We start from the raw sequence: 20,276 nt of genomic DNA, 5'->3' as shown, positions 1-20,276 counted from the left end.
TTTCATACACTGGACCTTAAAATAAAACTTATATTGATTTCTATTATATCTCTGAGCTAAGTATATTCTACACCAGCAAGTAAATTGCGTGACGCTTTTCTCTAAAATAACATACAGTTGATAGAAGTAATCTAAAAACCAGGGGTCATTTTCTTCCTTCAATCACCTGAGCTACAAATGTCATGTGATCACTCTGAAAACTCGCTTTTTTGATTCCCGATGCTTTCAAGTTATTTGTTTTATTATTTTGTCTAACCCACGACCTTTGCACTGCTAACGCAACGCGTGAAGATTACTTAATGAAAATACAGACTGAGAAGAACACACACAGTAAACCCCTGGCCCGGTCAGTACAGGCGAAACTAGTTTCAAAGGCAGGTGGTAATGCTCACTGGTTAACATTGAGAATGTTTTACACTGACATAAAATAAGAATATAATTCGTCTAAATATGCATTTAAGAGTTTCCATGTTGTACCTTTGTGCTAGCACACAATAAAGATATCCAAATACGGTTTGTGATTCAATGCAGATGTGGTTACAGGTGACTGTAGTGCTACTGCTGTTGAAAATATATCTTGGCAGACATCATAGGATGTGACTGATGTGGGTGGAGTAATAAAAATAGGACAATAAGTACTTTAACACCTGCACATATATACTGTTGAACATGCATGCTCATGCACCTGCTCGCCCTTAACCTGTTTTTTTAGTCACATGCATGTTGCCATGGAAACTACAACAGCCCTTTACAGCCATTGTTATACAGCAAAAGACAAAGGAGTTGTGGATGATGAGGTCTACTTTGCTTATCTATACCACAAACACGGATATGATTTCACCATGAAACAAATGCTAATCAGACATGCACACACAATCAGGTCGCCGTATCTCCCTTAATACATCACGTTCGCAGTTCTTGATAAATTAAACGTGTTATTGCATTGATAAAAAGGGTGGTGTTTGATAAACTGACGAGACGACAGATTTACTTGTAGCTTGAGCATTCCATAGACTTGATTTGCCTTCATATTTGTTTTGTGCTATAATCTAAAACATTTGTATGTTGTTACTGTACAATTATTGAGTAGGCCCTACACCAAACAAACATATTAAATAGATTATTTGCTCTTAAACTTTTACGTTTTAGTATTACTTAGTTATCTTAAAATGAGTTTCTGCATCAGAGTTTTTTTGTTCACCTGTTCGCTTGTATTATGAAGTGCAATAACTAGGTGAATTAAAAACATAATATTTTTAATTTCAGTACAAACGTGCACAAAACTTCGTTTTTACAGACATTTTAGAGCTCGTGGAGATAGTATCACCTGACAGAAGCATGAACTAGGAGGCGTGTCTTTATCTCCTGCATACTCCTTTTACAACCTGTACCCATCTACACACAGTTTCATCAGAGACATCCCATAATCCATTCAGCACATAAAGGACACCAGTAATATATTAAGCAATATATTTAATGTATTACACTAAAACATATTGTTCTTAATCATCCATTAAATCTTATATGTTGTTGCGACTTTTTGCCATTATGTTTAGTAAACTTTTTAAGATTTCATTGTATTTTATATTTATTATATCATCCAGTGATTTGGTTGATATAGATATTTTCTATCAATTAGTCAGTCAAGAATGTTTGAAAAAACGAAGATAAAATACTTGTAACACAATTTTTGTTGCATTTAAAGCAGAAAAACGTTTATGAAAAAAAAGATGAAATCAAGATCAAAAAGCTGAAACGAGCGGCCTCTAGCGGCCATTATACAAAACGCCACGTCCAGCGTGTCCAGTGAGTTTGGATGGAAACTTCCCGGCATCCGTAGCCGCTTCCCAGATTCAGCGCTGCTGTCATAACAAGAGAAAGAGGATAATAAGTTATCAGTGCCTGAAGAATAATCCTCTCCATCGACTTCAAGCCGACAACATTTAATTTCAAGTAAGCGAAATCATTGTGCATCATTCAACAATACGGATGCTCTTAGAATAAAGTTAGACGTGCATCGTTATTATATTTGACATGGTGATGAATTTCACATCGACTCCCATGAAATAAATCAAGGAGAGGCCGTTGAGCTCGAGCTGTCGTTTTACATCACATAACTTAATATATGTCCTAAACCTCGTGTAAAACGGATCGTAAAGCTCATTCCGTAAGACAGCGCGACGTATAAGGCTTTGTGTGATTTTCCAATGATTTTAATAATAGAAAAACGTCCATTCGACTAGACTGCTGTTTTTTTATGCGATCGTTTAAAACAATTACATGTGGTTTTGAAGCACACTAACACTTTTGAATGTTAGTTTTTGATCGTCCACCGGGTTTTCGTTATGTAGCCATATTGACTGACCATCCGGGACTCTTATAGGAGTGTCCCCTGTGTGGCGCGTGTGCGTGCGCGTTCCAAACCTTAATGAAATGTCCGAGTAAAAATAAATAAGATTAAACCAAGAAAACATACAAATAAAGATGATCGGTACAGTGAATGAAGTTCAATTAACGTGACTTTTATTTTATACAGTTTTATACAATTGAATAATAACTGAGTGGAATTCACGCTGTGCTGTTTACAACATAAATGTTTAATGTGAGTGAAAAAGCAATGACTTTTGAAAAATAGTGCGTATTGATTTTAATGTTCATAATGACCTCATGCATTAACCTAAATGTAAATTTATTCCCTGAATCACCACGAGAGGGCGCATGTACCACACAGCACAACGTGGAACAATTAATTAGAAATTTTGCATAATCAAAACTAATAATAATTATAGTTATAATAAAGGTTTATGTTTGTTTACGACACATGTAATTAAATGTGGTGTTATTAAATTGTATTATGTTACTAATAAGGTAAATTGATTATGTGAGCGATGAAGCGTCCCATGACTTTGCCACGATTTTAAAATGTGTGTCTCTGAACATCAGAATGTCAGACAAAAGTGAGCTCAAAGCAGAGTTAGAGAGAAAGAAACAGCGTCTTGCACAGTCAGGGAGAGCAGAGAGAGGGAAAGAGAAGAGGAAGAGAGAGGAACGAAAAGAAAGAGGTAAGTCAGGGTCAGATCTGTTATTTAATATCTGTGTGTGTTGCACTGAGCAGCTCTCTCTCTCTCTCTCTCTCTCTCTCTCTCTCTCTCTCTCTCTCTCTCTCTCTCTCTCTCTCTCTCTCTCTCTCTCTCTCTCTCTCTCTCTCTCTCTCTCTCTCTCTCTCTCTCTCTCTCTCTCTCTCTCTCTCTCTCACTCTCTCTCTCCTCTCTCTCCTCTCTCTCTCATGTCTGTAGCTGGATGGACAGAAGGAGGGAGCATCACCTCCGCAGGATGACTCTGATCTGGAGAGGAAGAGGAGAGAGGCGGAGGCTCTTCTGCAGAGCATGGGCATTGTGGATGCCTCTATGGGTACGAAACAGTAAATCATGAAAAATTTAAAATCATGAAATGCTGAAATGCTTCGTAGTAATTTTAGGTTATTTCGCTCATAAAAAATACTTAAAGGGGTCATGTTATCCATTTTTCCTTCTTATATTTTTGACATGAAGCAGTGAATCAGCATGAATCAGTATTTAAAACTTCCAAAAGAAGCAGTTTTTGAAACTAATACACAAAAATGTATTGGTCTCTTTGCATATTCTTCTGACGGATGTATTAAACAAACAAATCTAAATTATGGATTATTTTAGTCTGACATTTTAGCACAGAAAATCAGTTTTTGCTAACTGTGAATGGGGTATATGAGCCAAAAACTGCCTGTTTTCTGTATGTAAGGGTCAGAGAGCAGATTGAAAACAGTAATAATACCAATAAATTATAATGTACGTTAACGCATTTGGCAGACGCTTTATCCAAAGGTTCATTGCATTACACTATACATTGAATCTGAGTATGTGCAATACCCTGGATCAAACCCATGACCTTGGCGTTGCTAGTGCAATGCTCTAAGGAATAAAATCAGAGCAAGTAGAAAGTACTGATATGACACGGCCCCTTTAAAGTTATTATTTTATTTCTATGTTAAAGAATTACGTATTAAACAGTAAACAAGAACAACAAATAGCTTTAAAACTGTTGCATTTGAACTACAACAAATAGGTCTCATTTGTTTGCTTGTTATCGCTTATTAATATAACACAATCCATTTCCTACAATTACATTGCCCCTTTAAATTCATAAATCGGTTTTGTTTCTGTTTGTTCATGAGCACGTTAATGTCTTAATAACGCATGTTGAGCCTGCATGAATATTAACAAATGCCCCCTTTTGTCTTCTGTTTTTTTTTTTGTGCTCAATCCCACTTCATCCCAAATGACTTTATCTTTCTTTCCTTATTTTCATTTGCTTGAATGTCTGTTTTGTTGCTCCAACTGGACTCCCCCGATCTCACCCCTCTTGCTTACGAATGTGAATTCGTGCGCATGCATGTGTGCGCAGTGCAACCTCTGCGCGAGATAACAGAGGACACGTGTCTGTTTCACTATTTAGTCCCCCCTCCCATGTCTCCCTCTGCCAAATCAGTGGGCACCCCCAGCGAAACGGGCAGCCAGGACTCTGGAGATGGCGGCACCGGTCCGAGGTGAGACAAACACACGGAACACACTGATGTAGATCAAGAGGGTTGAGTTGACCAACATTTTATACCGTGGTACCAAAACACACTGTCAAACCCTTTATGAGCATCTTGGCCAGCTCAACCACCTGGGCGAGTTAGGGCGGTGGCTATCTGGTTTTCTGACCGATGACAGACCGGTAAATGCATTTAAACAGTCAGCATATGGATAAATACTTTAAAACATGATGGCAAGATGAATACATGATACAGAAAACATAAAATAGTACTTGAGTTTAATTTCAAATGCCTATATTGCATTTTGTTGCGTGTGCAGCCACTTTAAGTGTGTGTGTGCATGCTTATGTATACACGTGGAATAGCAGCTCTAATAAGTCCTCTCTCGTGGAGCTGTCTGCATGAGTGTCTACCTCTCTCTGTGTGTTTAGCAAATGCAAACGTGTGTGTGTGTGTGTCTCTAACAGGACTCTTCATTGGGATTCTGACCCTTCTACTCTGCTGCTACATTCAGACTCTCAGCTCGGGTACAACTGTCTCTCTCATTAACCATCTTACGTTTTCTCTCATTACCCATAATTCCCTCACTAAGCCTTGTGTTACATTCCCTTTCACTCCTGCGTCTTTTGGTTGCACAGTAAAAGGTGGTGTAAGAATATGAACTATTCCTGAAGCTCAATTGCTTGAGCGTTGTGTGAAGACGATTTAACCAGATGCACACACCTGGCCCGAAGTTTACTTCCAGTTTGTTTGTTGATCGGTCTGGCTAGTGGCTAATAATATAACTATTTATATTTTATTTGCTTTTTTATTAATATTCATCTATATTAATATTTTATTGTATAGTAGTTTCATTTTATTTCTAATTTGACTGTATGTTCATTTTATTAAATAAACAATTGGTTGAATGGTCGTATAACTTTGTCACATTTAAGTTTAGCCAAGTAATGGTTCTTCTACTGGTCACCCAAAATAATACTGGCTAGACATACTTTTAACTTGTCAGCTAATGTAATTGACTTTTTATTTCTTTTGATTGTTATCACGAATAGTCTACAGGGACTCTTTTGCAGATGTATACAGAAAGTTAAGTTTCTGCACCGTAACGTTTATGTTGTTGCTTTTGATTTCCTCTATTCCAAGGGAAAACCTATTGTCTACCTTGGAATTTTAAAGTTCTGAGCAGTTTTGAGATATTAAGATTCAGTATCAAGTCCCAAAATGTACACAAATATAAAGAAAAAGAAAAACATCACGTAATGTAAATAAGTTGTCGCAGAATATGTGAATAACTTTATTTGAACAAAAATGTCAGATAGAACCTTATAAGTCCACTGGGGAAACGTTTACATTGAATGGTATCTGCATGAATGTATCATTTATGTGAATATAGACCCTCAAGGGGTGAAATGTTTGAAAAGATTTCATTTTTGGGCACCTGGTTTAGTTTTTTTTTTGTTATGTACATATTTACAATAATGCGGATGAATATGAATTCTTCATTTTCTTGTGAGGTTTTTAATTTTTTGTTATAATGAGAAAAAAAGAAAATATTAACTTAATTCGATTAGCATTTTTGTTGTATTTCAGGTGATCATCTGTGTTAGTGACTGTGTTTGTATTTCCTTCAGACGTGGCCCGCTAAAGCTTGGCATGTCAAAGGTCACACAGGTGGACTTCCCTCCCAAAGAGATGGTGTCGTACTCGAAAGAGACCCAGACCCCAACACAGACGCAGCACAAAGAGGGTAAAACACACACACAAACAAATAAACAAACATCGCTTTACTTTAATGCGTCATATTTTAAAGGAACAGTTCACCCAAAAATGAAAAAATCCACGATTGACTAAATAGTCAATGGTGGCCAAGAACGGTGGGGTTATACGCATTCTTCCAAATATCTTTCTCTGTGTTCATCAGAATAAAAAAAGATTTGAAGATTTAGAACACATTTGGGTGAACTGTCCCTTTTAAGTGTGTAATTGATAGAAGGATCATTATTTATTTCTTTATTTAAAAAAAACAATATCTTATTTTGGCCACAATAATCGTGTACTAAAAATGTGATATGGTGACAGCTCACCTAAAGCTTTTTCAACTTTTTGGTCATCTGCAGACGAGGAGGAAGAGGAAGATCTGGCTGTGACACAGCCTGTTCTCGAGCCACAAGACGAGAAAGACACTCAGAACGAGGGGCAAGACGCACCCCCCCATGAGCTGACGGAGGAGGAGAAACAGCAGATTCTTCACTCTGATGAGTTCATGAACTTCTTCGATCACAGCTCTCGTTTCGTGGAGCGAGCACTTTCTGAGCACGTGGACATCTTTTTCGATTACAGCGGTCGAGACCTTCAGGATAAAGAGGGGTGAGGAGGAAGTGTGTGTGTGGGGGGGTATTCGATGTTTGTGATAGTGGTGTCATTCGCTGTTGTATTTTAGGGAGGCACAGGCAGGGTCCAAACTCTCCCTGAACAGACAGTTCGCGGACGAACGCTGGTCTAAACACAGAGTCATCACATGCCTCGACTGGTCACCACAGGTAACACATTGACGTTTTAGCGCCAACAACAAAAACGCTATGTGGCCCAAACTTCACTTCTCCGCAAAGAATCAATAACCGTTTTGATTTAATACAATTAATATACAAAAAAATATGAATATAAATGAAATACAAAATAAAACAAATTGCTATATTATAACCGGTCAACACGGTCCAACAAACCATCTGTCAGTGCAAATACCAATTATTATAATTTAATATATTTTTTAGTTTCTAGCAATATCCATTACATTCATACCTTCCACTCTCTCCACCTCATCAGTATCCGGAGCTGCTTTTGGCATCGTACAGCAGTAATGAGGAAGCTCCTCACGAGCCCGACGGCGTGGCTCTCGTATGGAACATGAAATATAAAAAGACCACACCAGAATATGTCTTCCACTGTCAGGTGAGATTCACATGTCATCAGCGATGTTATCTGCGGTGCCCTGACTCATGCAATCTGCTTTTCTCTGCGTTCAGTCTGCAGTGATGTCAGCGGCATTTGCACAGTTCCATCCCAATCTGGTGGTGGGAGGAACATACTCGGGACAGATCGTCCTGTGGGACAACCGCAGTAACAAACGCACCCCCGTGCAGAGGACCCCACTGTCAGCCTCCGCTCACACGGTACACATAGACAAACATCTTCAGCATCATTTTCTTCCGGTGGCTCATTTAAATGCACTCTCTCTCTCTCTCTCTCTCTCTCTCGCTCTCTTTCATCAGCATCCAGTGTATTGTGTGAGTGTGGTGGGCACTCAGAACGCTCACAATCTCATCAGCATCTCCACTGATGGGAAGATGTGCTCGTGGAGCCTGGACATGCTGTCCACACCACAGGTAAATACTTCTTGTCATGTTGCTTGAAAGTGAATACGAACTTGTTTTCTTTGCAGTATTTGAGGTCTGATTTTGAAATGGTCTCCGTGTGTTTTTGTATCTTTAGGACAGTCTGGAGCTTGTCTTTAAACAGTCCAAATCAGTGGCCGTGACCTCCATGTCATTTCCTCTGGGCGACGTCAATAATTTTGTAGTGGGGAGTGAAGACGGCTCAGTTTATACAGCCTGTAGACACGGCAGGTGTGTGTGTGTGTGTGTGTGCATGCATGTTAAACGTTTGGTCTTCTCGCCTTCTACCCAAATGTCTGACACTTGTGTTGCTGCACATGTGTGATGTAGTAAAGCAGGCATCAGTGAAATGTTTGAAGGTCATCATGGACCAATCACAGGGCTCGACTGTCACACTGCAGCAGGACCGGTCGACTTTTCTCACCTGTTTGTCACTTCCTCCTTTGACTGGACCGTCAAACTCTGGAGTACCAAGGTGCGGTGTGCTACTTTAATGGACAGCTTAAAATTCTGCGCGGTCGGTAAATGTGACTCGTATCTCTTTTTATAGAACAATAAGCCTTTGTACTCCTTCGAGGATAATTCTGACTATGTGTACGATGTCATGTGGTCACCCACACACCCGGCTCTGTTCGCTTGTGTCGACGGAGTGGGACACTTGGACCTGTGGAACCTTAACAATGAAACTGAGGTACAAAAAACACACAGAAACTTGGTAGAAGACAGCGAATCTTCAATGACCCTGTGTTCCATCAGGTTCCCACCGCGAGCGTGACAGTTGAGGGAAACCCGGCTCTGAACCGCGTGCGCTGGACTCACTCGGGCCGAGAGGTGGCTGTAGGGGATTCAGATGGGCAGGTGCACATTTATGATGTAGGAGAGGTAAGGTTGCGACAATGAAACCGCTCTCAGAAAATTCATTGTATTTTTATTACAGTTAAGGGGAAATTTCAAAGTAAAAGTCACACCAACAGAATTGAGACATAATGCAAATTACATTACAAATAAAATAAAATGGCTGAAACGGCTGTATTATACTATATAATTTGAACATATTTTTGCTTATAATTTTTTTAAATGTTTTATTCAGCAAATTTCAGTGCCACGGCAGGACGAGTGGACTCGGTTTGTGCGCACGCTTACTGAAATAAATGAGAATCGAGAGGATGTGGAGGAGCTGGCGGCTTAACAACTGGCCGCATGACCCTTGCCGACCAATGAAGTTTCCTCTGCAGTTTGCATATCTTCACCCTTTCTTAAGTTATGTCATTGGATGACAATCTAGATATTTCTTCCATTTTATCTATTTAATGCTAAAACACTTTATATGAGAAGGCAAAACTTGCTTTTCATGTTGCCACTAACAACATTTTTCTGCACAAGATTATAATAATAGGAGAGATTTATGATGTTTTTATCTATATACATTAGAGGCTGATTTTGAGTAAAGCAGAGGAATCATAGCCGCTCACCAAGACTAACATATAAATATGCAAAACATTACAATTTGTCTTTTTAACTCTAAGATAATTTAACATGGACTTTAAGCTACGGTTACAGGAAAATGTTTTTGGTGGAAAATTTTAAACTAATGGTAATTTTAAATTGACTGGATTTATTTATATCTTTTTAACAATGCCTTTAGCTTTGAGCTCTACGGCTAGTAAAGACTGAACATGTATGTTTTTAATATCTCTTCTCTTGAACACGTAACGGGTGTCTCACTTCAGGATGCCTTATAACACGTGTATCCACAATCTTCCAGCACACTGATGTAAAGATCATTATATTCTCTCTTGGTTAGATATCTGTAGTTCACTTTGTTTTGTATTTAAAGGTGGAAAGGAATAACGTGGTGTACCCCTTTAACATTTTAAAATCTAGACCTAAATATATTCATTTGGGCACATTACCTTGCTAGGATATTTTTAACAGTTGAGAAGCTGAAATTGGCTTATCCAAACCCACATACTGTATTTTCATGTCTGTATGTATCGAACGTTCACCTTTGTCTTTTCATTTCATCATTGAAATGGGGTTGAAATTTAGAAATTAAGCTCAAATGTAAATGTTTACATTTATTTATTCCTTAATGTGGATTTATCTAATTCTTCGGTTTTCTTGACATTTTGTAGGTAACGATTTTGTGGTGATTGACAAAATCTCAGTTGCTAAAAGACATACGTTTATATAAAATTTTATAAAACATGAAATGTCAAAAGACGCTGTTTGACGGCTAAACTTGAAGTAGATTTTAACCAGTCCAGAAAGTCAAGTCTGCCTTAATTTACAAACAGATTCTGCACCAAAGCCATTCTGTATTTCCCCTTTTGTTGTTTTTAATTGAAGGAAGGCTTATGTTTTTGATGACCGATGTGCGGTTTTTTTTTCTGGAAAAATCCATGGTGATAAAATTGAGATTTATGTGACCTGGCAACAAGTCAAACAAATAATTGCAATTATTAACTTATAGTGTAAGATTAATGCACACATCGTAAGCACTCATTCACAACAAACTTTGTAAAATGTACGTTCTTCTTCAGATTTGTAAATTTTAAAGTTAATGTAATTGTCTAGATATTTAAAAACAAAATATTTTAGTATTTAAAATGTACATTTTCATGGCATTGATGTATAATACTTTAACTTCGATCATATCACAGGGGATTATTGTAATGGTGATTGAAGTTTTCACTTTAAAATGACCTTAAATATCCAGTAAATATCACAAAAAACTGGAGGCATCATGTAATTGGTCCGAACGTTTGCAAAACCCCTATTTCTATTTCTGACCAATACAAGAATGTGGAAACTCGCCCTCACGTCATTTCATTCCTGCACTATTCCACCCATTCACTTTTTTAAAACTTGCTTCAATAAACTCAATAAAACCTACGCAAATGTAAAATTGAAATGCGTCGATTTATTTCCATAAAATACAAGAATGAAATGCATTTAAATATTTTCTACATTTCAAACCAAACGATGATTTCTTTGATCAACAGATCAAGTTTTGAAACCTTTGTACATCGGAGTGATGCAGAGAAATGTGTCTCTCCTCCATATCTCTGTGCATGAGATGTACACGTATATACAGTACATGTGCAAGCTACGCAAAGCCAAAGAAACAAACAAAGAATGCTACAGCTACATGCTTCGGTCACATCAATACATCAGCTATAATTTTAATAAAACCGTTTGTGTGTGTGTTTTAGGGATGGGAAACATAAAAGCATGAATGTGTGTTCCGGTTTCCTCTCAGGAGTGCGTTTCTTTCGTCACAACCACACAGTCGCAGGTTCAGTTTCAGACAGTAGCTGAACGAGATATCTGGAGCCCTTGTTAGATATTTCTCTTTATCTGTGGCTTTAGGTCTTGATCCGTGTGGCAAAGTTAATGGCTACCCTGTGTTTTGTGAACACACTACGACCTTGAACCAGTGGACTTCATTAAATAAGAGGCACTGATGACGATTAAACCGACAAAGGAGTATTGAAATTCCGCGTCCCCCACCTAAAATCTGAAAGAAACTAATATAAAAAAAGAGTGGAAAATGATGAGGCTAGGCTGTGGGAGGGAGGCATGCAGCCATTGGAGGACGAGGCCAGGAGTGGGCGGGGCATGTTTTTAAGAAGATGCTGCTTGATCCTTGGGTGATTGGGGCTGAATGGTCACAACCCCAGAGGATTTGAACTTGGGCAGGTGCAGTCCGAACTTGTTCTCCACCCCAGCGAAAGTAGCAGCTGCCAGACGATATCCACCGATGTGCTCAGGACTGATAGGAGGAAGTTCGGAAATGCGTGATTTCGGAGTTGGTCCAGAGCCAGTTGGGCGACTGAAGAGGAAGAGGAAAAAAGAGAGATTTTAGATTATCCAAACAAACTAACTTTACAAAACTCCATAAAGGTGTGGAAACGATTTTAGCCCGTTTGCTAACTTTGCAAGACTGTCTCTAAAACACACAATATCCACTGTCACTGTGTTCATCCAATCAGATTTAAAAGCAAATTTGAGAATCAAATCTTTTTTTGTGTCTGCCTCAAATCTGGTGACCTCATAATTACTGCTTTCATGTAGTAAAGCCACGCATAACACTTACTGTCCTCCAAAGTCAACGTAGAGCCATCGCTGTAGGAGCTCATAGGTCACCAGGGTCACACCAAACTGAGGAGAAGACCTGAACACACGAGCTGGAGAGAAGACCACAGAAAGACTGTGAGTGAATGTGAAGCTGACAATAATAAAGTCAGACGGTGTATTCACGTGTGTACCTCCAGCTCCTTTCCATAATGCCCGGAAGCCTTCCTCTTTTAAGATCTTTCTAAAGCAGTCAATCACTCCAGAATAAGACGTCTGACCAGCACGTGCAGCCACCTGCAGTCGTGTTTTGATGACATCGGCAGGCGTGACGAGTGATGCGGCTGGGACACCTGCAGATTAAAGAAAATACAGATTTCTGATAAATCTTTAAAAATGCAGATATAAGAAAAGAGAACTAAGCATCATTAAGCTCATAATGACCTGCAATGGCTCCAGCAGTCAAGAGCTGCAAAGGTCCCAGATGTCCATCTTCATCAGCTAGCCCTGCTTTTGTATGAGCATATACAGGGAAATAGATGGCAGAGAAGGGAATATCACGCAGGAAACAAGCCTTGGCACCCTTTGAAAGACAAATATAATTCATATTTACAGTTCACGCTAAAGCCACATGTACTCTTAATTCAATATTTGACTGAATGCTACTATAACAAGACAAACATCACATCCACTGATGTCATCTTTCTCTACCTTGTAGAGGCCAAAGAAGCCAAGTTCTCGGACCACATTGAGCGCGCTCACTCTTGGCCCTGTGGTGATCTCACCAGCAACCTGAAGACGAATCTTAACGATTTCCAGAGGGTTGGTGAAAATGACCTGCGAGCCACCGGCCTGGACAGAACGATACCGAAGATTTTACTAATGAAGCACAACAAAACCACAACATTTGAGTGAAATTCAAGCCTCTCATCCTAAGCCGCTCCGCTGAGGGCTTTAACACTTACACATGCACCGGCAAGTATCTCAGCAGCCAATGGTATCGTGTCATCTTTCGTGGTGAACTTGTCTCTCATAAAGTCATTGACCTGCCAACAAAACACACTTCAGACAGATCAGCCAATCACATTCATTTGTATTCCTGCAGTGTGACGTCCACACTCACAGTGAGCTTGATGGCTTTCTCCGGAGCCACTCCGATAAGCTGAGGTAAGAGTCCTGGAAAACAAACAGGTCAAATGAGATTCAGATGTGAAATGAAATGTGTGACCAGTCTTTGTTCGCGTTGCATGTTACCTCTGTAAAAGCCAAAGAACCCCTCGTAGCGCAGGACCTTCTTGGCGCAGTCAAAGCTGTTCTTGTACATCAGCTCTCCCACGAAGGAGCCGGTGGAGCGCTGGTTCTGCATACGGGTTTTGACCAAGTCTATGGGGTACACAGCTGTGGCACCCGTAGCTATAACACACAAACACACACAGGTTAAAATGTGTAGAAACAACCACTAAATAAACGGAGAAATGAGAAGCAGCAGGAGTCAAATTGAACCTCCGGCGATGGAGCCCAGTGAAAACCTGTATGCTGACTCCGCTGCCTGCAGCCACACGGGTCGAGGTCCGTCCCCATGTGAATTCTGCGAAACCAAAGGACGCCAGTTATTACATGTCAATGTTTTTAGTTTATAAATATTACAGTGATCTGACTAATGTGATCCGAAAAACATTTTCTGAAGAACATTATTATTAATAATATATTATTATATTAACTTTTTAACCTAAGGTTTGTTATTTTAAAAACACCTGACCCTTAGCTAGAGTAATTCACTTTTACAGTAGCGCACAAGATTCTGATGACATTTGTTATATGACCATAATAAACCTTTCAATTGCCCATAAAATACTCTTATCTAACAGCTCAGACAGATAAACTCACCTGTCTCTGCACTTCAGCCAGGTTATATGGCAGAGATCCTTCCTCCAATGGTGCTATCCTCTCAATATCAGACAAGTTTAACCGTCTGCAACCGATAATACACACAAACAGCTCAAATTTTATTCTGTTTGTGATTATGTACCGATGTAAATATAAAAAGAAAGAAAATTACCCAGTTTGGGAGTGCAGTCCTGACAGTTGGAAGAGGATGTCGATTTCCATAGGAGTGATCTGACCAAACTTATTAGCAGCGTTAACAAATTCCTCTACAGGTAGCAAAAGGAAAAAAAGTTGCTGCATTATTACAATATTATTTTTACTAAACATTTTACAGATGCACATAGATTTTTGTGGCAAGCATGCACCTTTAGTAACCAGCATATCCTTCCGAGTGCCAGCAAGAGTGCTATAGATTTTCCGGATCAGTTCCATGTTGTTTAGGAGAGAGTTGAAGGCATTGAAGAAGGAGAAGCTTACCATGTGAGAGGTGCCGCCCCCTGCCGCCTAGTAGGATGCAGCACACACATTAACACACTTACATTCGCAAAATTTTTTTGGAAACAAAAAGAACAGGAGATGGACACTTACAGAGACGAGGTTTTCCTCCACGAAGGGAGTGAGCATGTGGTGTCTGATGGTGGACATGATATCGCTGAAGTCTAGGGCTGAAATGACGCCGCTCTTGTCCTTGTCTTTCTGTGCGAAGGCCTGCCGAGCATGTTCCAACTGCAACTCCTGCAATGACATGCAGAAACAAAGAATCGGGTTTGGTTTGTGTTTAGTGATGCACCGGACAGAAATGCACCCAAAAAAATCCAACATGGGCTTGATGGTTGGACATTTTTAAAATGACGATATGGCCTACAAAATATTTTGCAATAACACAGTGAATTCTCAACTTAAAATCCCAATCGATTTCGTTGTGTGTGTAGATATGCATTACCTGTAAGAACTGGGTGAACTCCAGGTAGCTGAGCCGTTTTTTTTTGTCATTTCCAAAATGCAAACGGATGAACTCACATTCCCAGTTGAAGGGGATGTGATGGTGCACGGTTGTTTGACCGAAGATGTCACGCACATTCTCTGTAAAAACACACAAATTAACACATCAGCTTAATCCATGTATAGGTTGAAAAAAACAAAATTAAAATTTTACAAAAAATAAAGTGAGCTCAGTTCCAGCATGAAGCTTTAAATCAAACAACTACATCTGATATCAATCTTAGCTATATAGATCATGTGTATGAAGGTGTACAACTGGTCCCAATTGCTAGATGTGTAGTACAAGTGCAGAAAGGACATGTGCCATACAGTCTCCTCTCCCGAGCAGCAAGAAACACACACACACAGACGTCTCTCTCACCAAAGGACACATCTCCTGTGCCAGTCTTGTCAAACAGCTGAAAAGCCACAATGAAGAGGGCATCTGGCACACAAAGCACTGATTCAAAAGCCAGAAACTCTTGGAAAGAGATTAGCCTGAACACAGAGAAAAAAGGTTTTAATGTACATCTCGCTCTCACACGTCAAAAGAGAAGGAACACTGTGATTTATCACACCCGCACTCAGCCTCAGTTGTAGTACAGAATATACACAAATAATTATGAAAGTATCCAAACTTGTGTTAATATATTCTATATGGGATGTGTTAGGACACTTTTTCACCTACACCTACAGTGTTGAAATAAGCCTACAATTACACAAAGAATCACAGCCTGTCTCACCCATCTTTCGTGGTGTCCGCGACTCCGGCGAGCAGATGAACGGTTTTAGGGTTGTAGTGGAGCTGCGTGTGGAGACCCAAATAGCGCTGCACAAAATCAGTGGGTGTCATGTACCGCTCTCCATCCTTGTCCTGTACACTGGCATACTGAGAGAGAACAGAGGCATAATTATGAAGCATGTGCTGTTATCGTTCTCATTGGCAAGACACTTCCAGCACGAATGTCTGCAGTTTCTTCAGACACATATGTGCACCTCAGGGTGTCAGAATACTATATTCCGATTGTTATAGGTGGAACGACACATTCTAGCTGTTATGTCAAAGTAAAATTTGAATATGTACACCTCTGAATCTGTGTTTGTCCAATATAATGTATTGTGTCCATTGTGTCTATTTGTTTTACAATGATAATTAACACATCATGTCAAGGTTGGGCCAAGTTTACTATTTAAGGATCGGGTCCCTTTTAAATCAGGAGTATGAATATGGATGGTATTAGCCACACCCCACATCATGTTGAAATAGCTTTTTAACTTGAATAGGGCTTAATTAATGCGATTAATGCATCCAGAACAAAAGTTTACATCAGAGTTATTATAGTTATGATTTGAGTTGTATTTGGTTTCATTCATATTAGCTTTGATTTGTCATGTAAATTTTTGTAACATTGCATTTTTGTAGGTTTTAGCAATATGGTACATGCTTTTGTCATTTTATCATTTGTTTGTTTATTTTTTATCTTGCTATATAATATTAATTAATTTATATTTTAGTTTTTGTTTATTATTATCATTTTAGTGCTTTAAACTTATTTCAGTTTATTTTAGAGGCAACATTTCAAAATTTCCTTTAGTTTTTAGGTCAATATTAGATTTAATTTCAATGAAAAGAAACGTCTCCAAAATTGTAATTTTAGTAAACAAAATAACCGTGGTAAACAATATATATGTCTGTGTACTGTAAATATATTTATTATGCATTAATACACACACACATCACATACACTGTGATACACATACACTGCGCATAAAAAAAATATATATATATAAAATCAGAAAATGCGTATATATAATTTTAATGACGTATATTGCTTTGGAATTATTTGCACATATATTTATATATAAGTACGTGTACCTGTTTATAAATTCCAACGTAAATATGCAAAAAGTACACAGACATATATTATGTAAACAAACTTTTATTCTGGATCATGAAACACCCCTACACTGTAATGAAAGTAGTGACTTACAATTTAGCAAAACAAATGATGACATTCTAGAAAATCTATTTTTCTTCCTATAAAGTTTCATTTCTCTAAACATTTTATTTGACATTTTTCAACTCGAATTCAATACATATTCAAGACCTGTATTGGTATTTAAATCGCATTGCCACTCCCACTGCCACTCCCACAGTGGGTAAGCTGTGGCCTAGTGTTTAGAGACTCGGACCCGTAACCAGAAGGTCACCGGTTTGATTCTCAGGGCCAGGCAGGTAGCGACTGACGTGCCCTTGACCTAACCCCCGTTCGCTGCAGTGAGAGCTGCCCACTGCTCCGGGTGTGTGTGTTCACGACTTGCAGTGCTTGTGTTCCCTACTCACTGGATGTGTTAATGCAGAGGTCACATTTCAGTTATGAGTCACCGTAATTGACAAAAAGGTCACTTTCACTTTACATCTAAACAACAGTCATTTTAAACTATTCATACAAAAGCAAAATAAGGAGAGCCGTGAAAGATTATCTTTATAAATGACAACATAATACAATAAAGGTGAACCTTGCTTGACCATAACACTTTGTATAAGTGTGTGCGGAATAGTAAATTAATAAACATACTTAAAATGTTTATTGGTGCTCATAAAGGGCTGCAAGACTTAACGTGTCTATCATAAAAAACCTGTATCCAAGATTCTATAGATACCGACAAAATCAACCGCTCACATACTAAAACCATCTCTTTGTCTCTTCACGACAATAACATTCAAAGTGAACAGCAGCTTTTAAACCACAATGACGCTAACGTCACACGGTCGTGAGGGCAACAAACAAGCAGCAATTCCACCATGGCAAACACTTACAAGTTTCCCTTCCAGCAAATCAGGTAAGACCACGCCAAATCATTGATATTCATGAGCCAAACTAGTTAACAATACCCCATCCACAAACCCTTATTTACACCAATGTCCCCTGATGAAGAAAAACTACGAAACATCCATTACTGTTGTGTGACGATAACCTCAACACCATGCTCTAAAAAGCAAGTCTTCTCTTGACACAGCCAAGCGAGCAACCTAAAGCAGTGAAATTCAGCTCCTTCCCCGTCGTTCATTTGAGAAACAAGAACATAAGAGCAGCAAATGACAAGTCTAAACAGAGACGCCCTCTGACCTTATGTAACATACTTCGCTCGTGCATCTATTGCCCTGACATTCATGTTTTCTTGCTTCCAAACACCCATCTTAAATGCTTTGGTCCTATTAATAGTCGCATCGCACACAAGTCACTGTGTTACCGGACACCAAAGCAGCCCGGGACGCCAGAAGAAACACCGGTTTTGAGCTGACCGGCACACAAGGTCTCAACTGTGAAAGCGGTCACAATCCACATGACTAAAACACACAGAGGAGTTTATGGACTTGATTATTTCCTTCTTACACCTTTTAAAAGGACACACACAACAAACTTGTTCAGCCATCTAAGCACAACTTCATTAGGTTTCGTAGCGAAGGCAGATCTAATCTACCATGATGTTTATGTTTAGGCATTTTACAGGGCACTTGATGTTTTCTAGACAATGAAGAATGACTTGGAAACCGAGGATTGAATGACAGCAAACCACGTCTTTGCTTCTAAAGTTACACCATAGTTTTCGCCAGCAAGTTTAAAGCTTGATACACAACAGGTAAAACCCTTCCAGATATTAAACTCAAACGAGGCTTGCAAATCGCATATTTGTGCTGTTCTTACCTTTTGAAAGATGACCTTCATCTCAATGGGGTCGGCCCTTCTGGTTGACTGCACCTGTGAAAGCCCAACAACAGAGGTGGATTATGAACAGAAACAGCTATGCTGCACAATGAGGTTTATCAACTCGATCACGTTGGTCTCTATGCATTTTAAAGCAAGAATTATGACCAAACGTCCATGCATATTCAATATACTTCGCCTTGCCACAACAAAACATGAATAACGGAATTACAGTGTAACGAGCGTCGGGCAAACAATTAAACTAAACAAGCCGGTAACTCAACACACACACGAAAGCGCAGACGCTTCTTAAGGTCAGTCCCTAAAGCATAAAACGAGCCCACACAGCATGTCCCTCACACGCACGACTACACTTTCTACACAAAAACACATCTCTAAACACACAAGAGGACGAATTGAAGTTCAAACGGGCTCATTGCGCGCAAACCGGACGCTTTTATGGATTTACGATGCGCACAGACTGATTTCAGTCAGAGCCTCAGCGCGCGCCCAGTGATGCTCCGGCTTCGTTCCGTTAAAGCACACAACCCTCATCTTACACGTCAGAATAATAACTGCACGCTAAACACGACCTGTAATAACAAGCCAACGGTAGGAAAACAAATAACAGCACAAATATTGAGTCAAACGGTGCAACGCTGCTGGAGTCACCTTGGCCGCCATGCTGCTCTCTGACGTCACGTGTGGTGTTGATGGGGCGCGCAGGCGCGTGGCCGAGGAGAGCGAGCGAAGAGCAAGGAGGTGCGCGCGCACCCCTCTGATGTGACAGGTTGGCAAAAATAGGATTGGTCTTTATAATAAAAATATTTGAAAACTATATCATGACAACAACGGAGTTCCTCACCTAAATACATGATGTCCGTCTATGTACTAACCGAAACACGTTCTATACAACTGATTACGAGTGCAGAAACTGGAAAAACTAATTCTGGTATGAAAATAAATGAAGTGTTCATTGGCAAAAACAGGTAACTCACCTTTTCCCTGATTTAAGTAATATTAAAATGAAGTTGGGTTGTTTTGATTAAGTAATAATAGCTATAAACACGCACAGCTGTTTACATTACATGGTTACAACACACATGGTTTACATTAGCACGTATTGTATTATTGCGCCTGTGTCTTATAGCTCACTGAACTCTCTGTAAATCGCTTTGGATAAAATTGTCTGCTAAATGTAAATTGTACGGAGATCTATGTTTCGTTGGTAGCCTACATAGCAGATGATGTATTTATTCTATGGAAAACATACAGACGTGGATACATTTCTTGGTACAATTGAATTAGCATGTCTCCTAAAAAGTGATGAAATTGCAGTTGTGTCATGTCTGCATGCCTTTGTCATAGATTGAAGCGAAGATCGTTGCTTTTTCTACAAATGTATTTGAAAAAAAATCTGGATAGATATGTTGGTGCCTTTATAAAATAAAGTGTTATATAATAGAGAATATAGTTTCCTTTATTGTTATTAGTATCTCAATTGAAGAGCAGAGGAACATTTTTAAAGAGCTGAAAAAAGCTGAACTCGAGTACATCAAGGTACAATGGAAGTTGATCTGATTTTAAATGCACAATGATGCTTTTGAAGAAAACTTCACACATACTGTTATGTTTGTGGTGATTATCTCTTAAGTT

The 20,276-nt window shown here is 39.1% G+C and overlaps 2 protein-coding genes across 5 annotated transcripts; one reads left to right on the top strand and one right to left on the bottom strand.

Annotated features, from left to right (window-relative positions):
* Window positions 1-1,864: 1,864 nt before the first annotated feature.
* dync1i2b (dynein, cytoplasmic 1, intermediate chain 2b) lies at window positions 1,865-10,876 on the top strand. The gene is given in 17 exon segments (XM_079459858.1): window positions 1,865-1,953; window positions 2,944-3,051; window positions 3,053-3,062; window positions 3,297-3,411; window positions 4,441-4,582; window positions 5,041-5,100; window positions 6,205-6,320; window positions 6,691-6,940; window positions 7,014-7,113; window positions 7,397-7,522; window positions 7,597-7,743; window positions 7,843-7,956; window positions 8,063-8,196; window positions 8,296-8,440; window positions 8,516-8,656; window positions 8,722-8,847; window positions 9,056-10,876. Coding segments are annotated over 16 exon segments (1,932 nt in total). The 5' UTR covers window positions 1,865-1,953; window position 2,944; the 3' UTR covers window positions 9,155-10,876.
* Window positions 10,869-19,402, bottom strand: slc25a12 (solute carrier family 25 member 12). 4 transcript variants are annotated; one of them, XM_079459854.1, is made up of 18 exons: window positions 19,293-19,402; window positions 18,621-18,674; window positions 15,654-15,799; window positions 15,293-15,408; window positions 14,873-15,012; window positions 14,518-14,664; window positions 14,295-14,433; window positions 14,102-14,195; window positions 13,930-14,014; window positions 13,546-13,630; window positions 13,297-13,455; window positions 13,166-13,218; window positions 13,008-13,088; window positions 12,754-12,894; window positions 12,487-12,625; window positions 12,237-12,395; window positions 12,065-12,155; window positions 10,869-11,800 (listed from the first exon to the last, which is right to left on the bottom strand). In XM_079459854.1, the coding sequence occupies exons 1-18, from the start codon at window positions 19,302-19,304 to the stop codon at window positions 11,593-11,595; spliced, it is 2,049 nt and encodes a 682-aa protein (XP_079315980.1). In that variant the 5' UTR covers window positions 19,305-19,402; the 3' UTR covers window positions 10,869-11,592. The 4 variants fall into 4 exon arrangements, with proteins under 4 accessions (XP_079315980.1, XP_079315981.1, XP_079315982.1 ...); XM_079459855.1 differs by having other exon boundaries at window positions 19,099-19,304; XM_079459856.1 differs by having other exon boundaries at window positions 19,214-19,304.
* Between the last annotated feature and the right edge of the window lie 874 nt (window positions 19,403-20,276).

This window comes from Barbatula barbatula, assembly GCF_947034865.1.
Source record: "Barbatula barbatula genome assembly, chromosome: 7".
NCBI lineage: Eukaryota > Metazoa > Chordata > Actinopteri > Cypriniformes > Nemacheilidae > Barbatula > Barbatula barbatula.
Note: the sequence above shows the minus strand (reverse complement) of the source record. Positions and strands in the feature narration are given on the sequence as shown.

What these genes read in the sequence shown, in the direction of transcription:
- slc25a12 (XM_079459854.1), bottom strand. An exon ending in GTTCTTTGGCTTTTACAGAG is followed by an intron (nt 13,219 to 13,296) that starts GTAACATGCAAC and finishes TTTGTTTTCCAG; the next exon opens with GACTCTTACCTCAGCTTATC. An exon ending in TACGTTGACTTTGGAGGACA is followed by an intron (nt 11,801 to 12,064) that starts GTAAGTGTTATG and finishes CTTCCTCTTCAG; the next exon opens with TCGCCCAACTGGCTCTGGAC.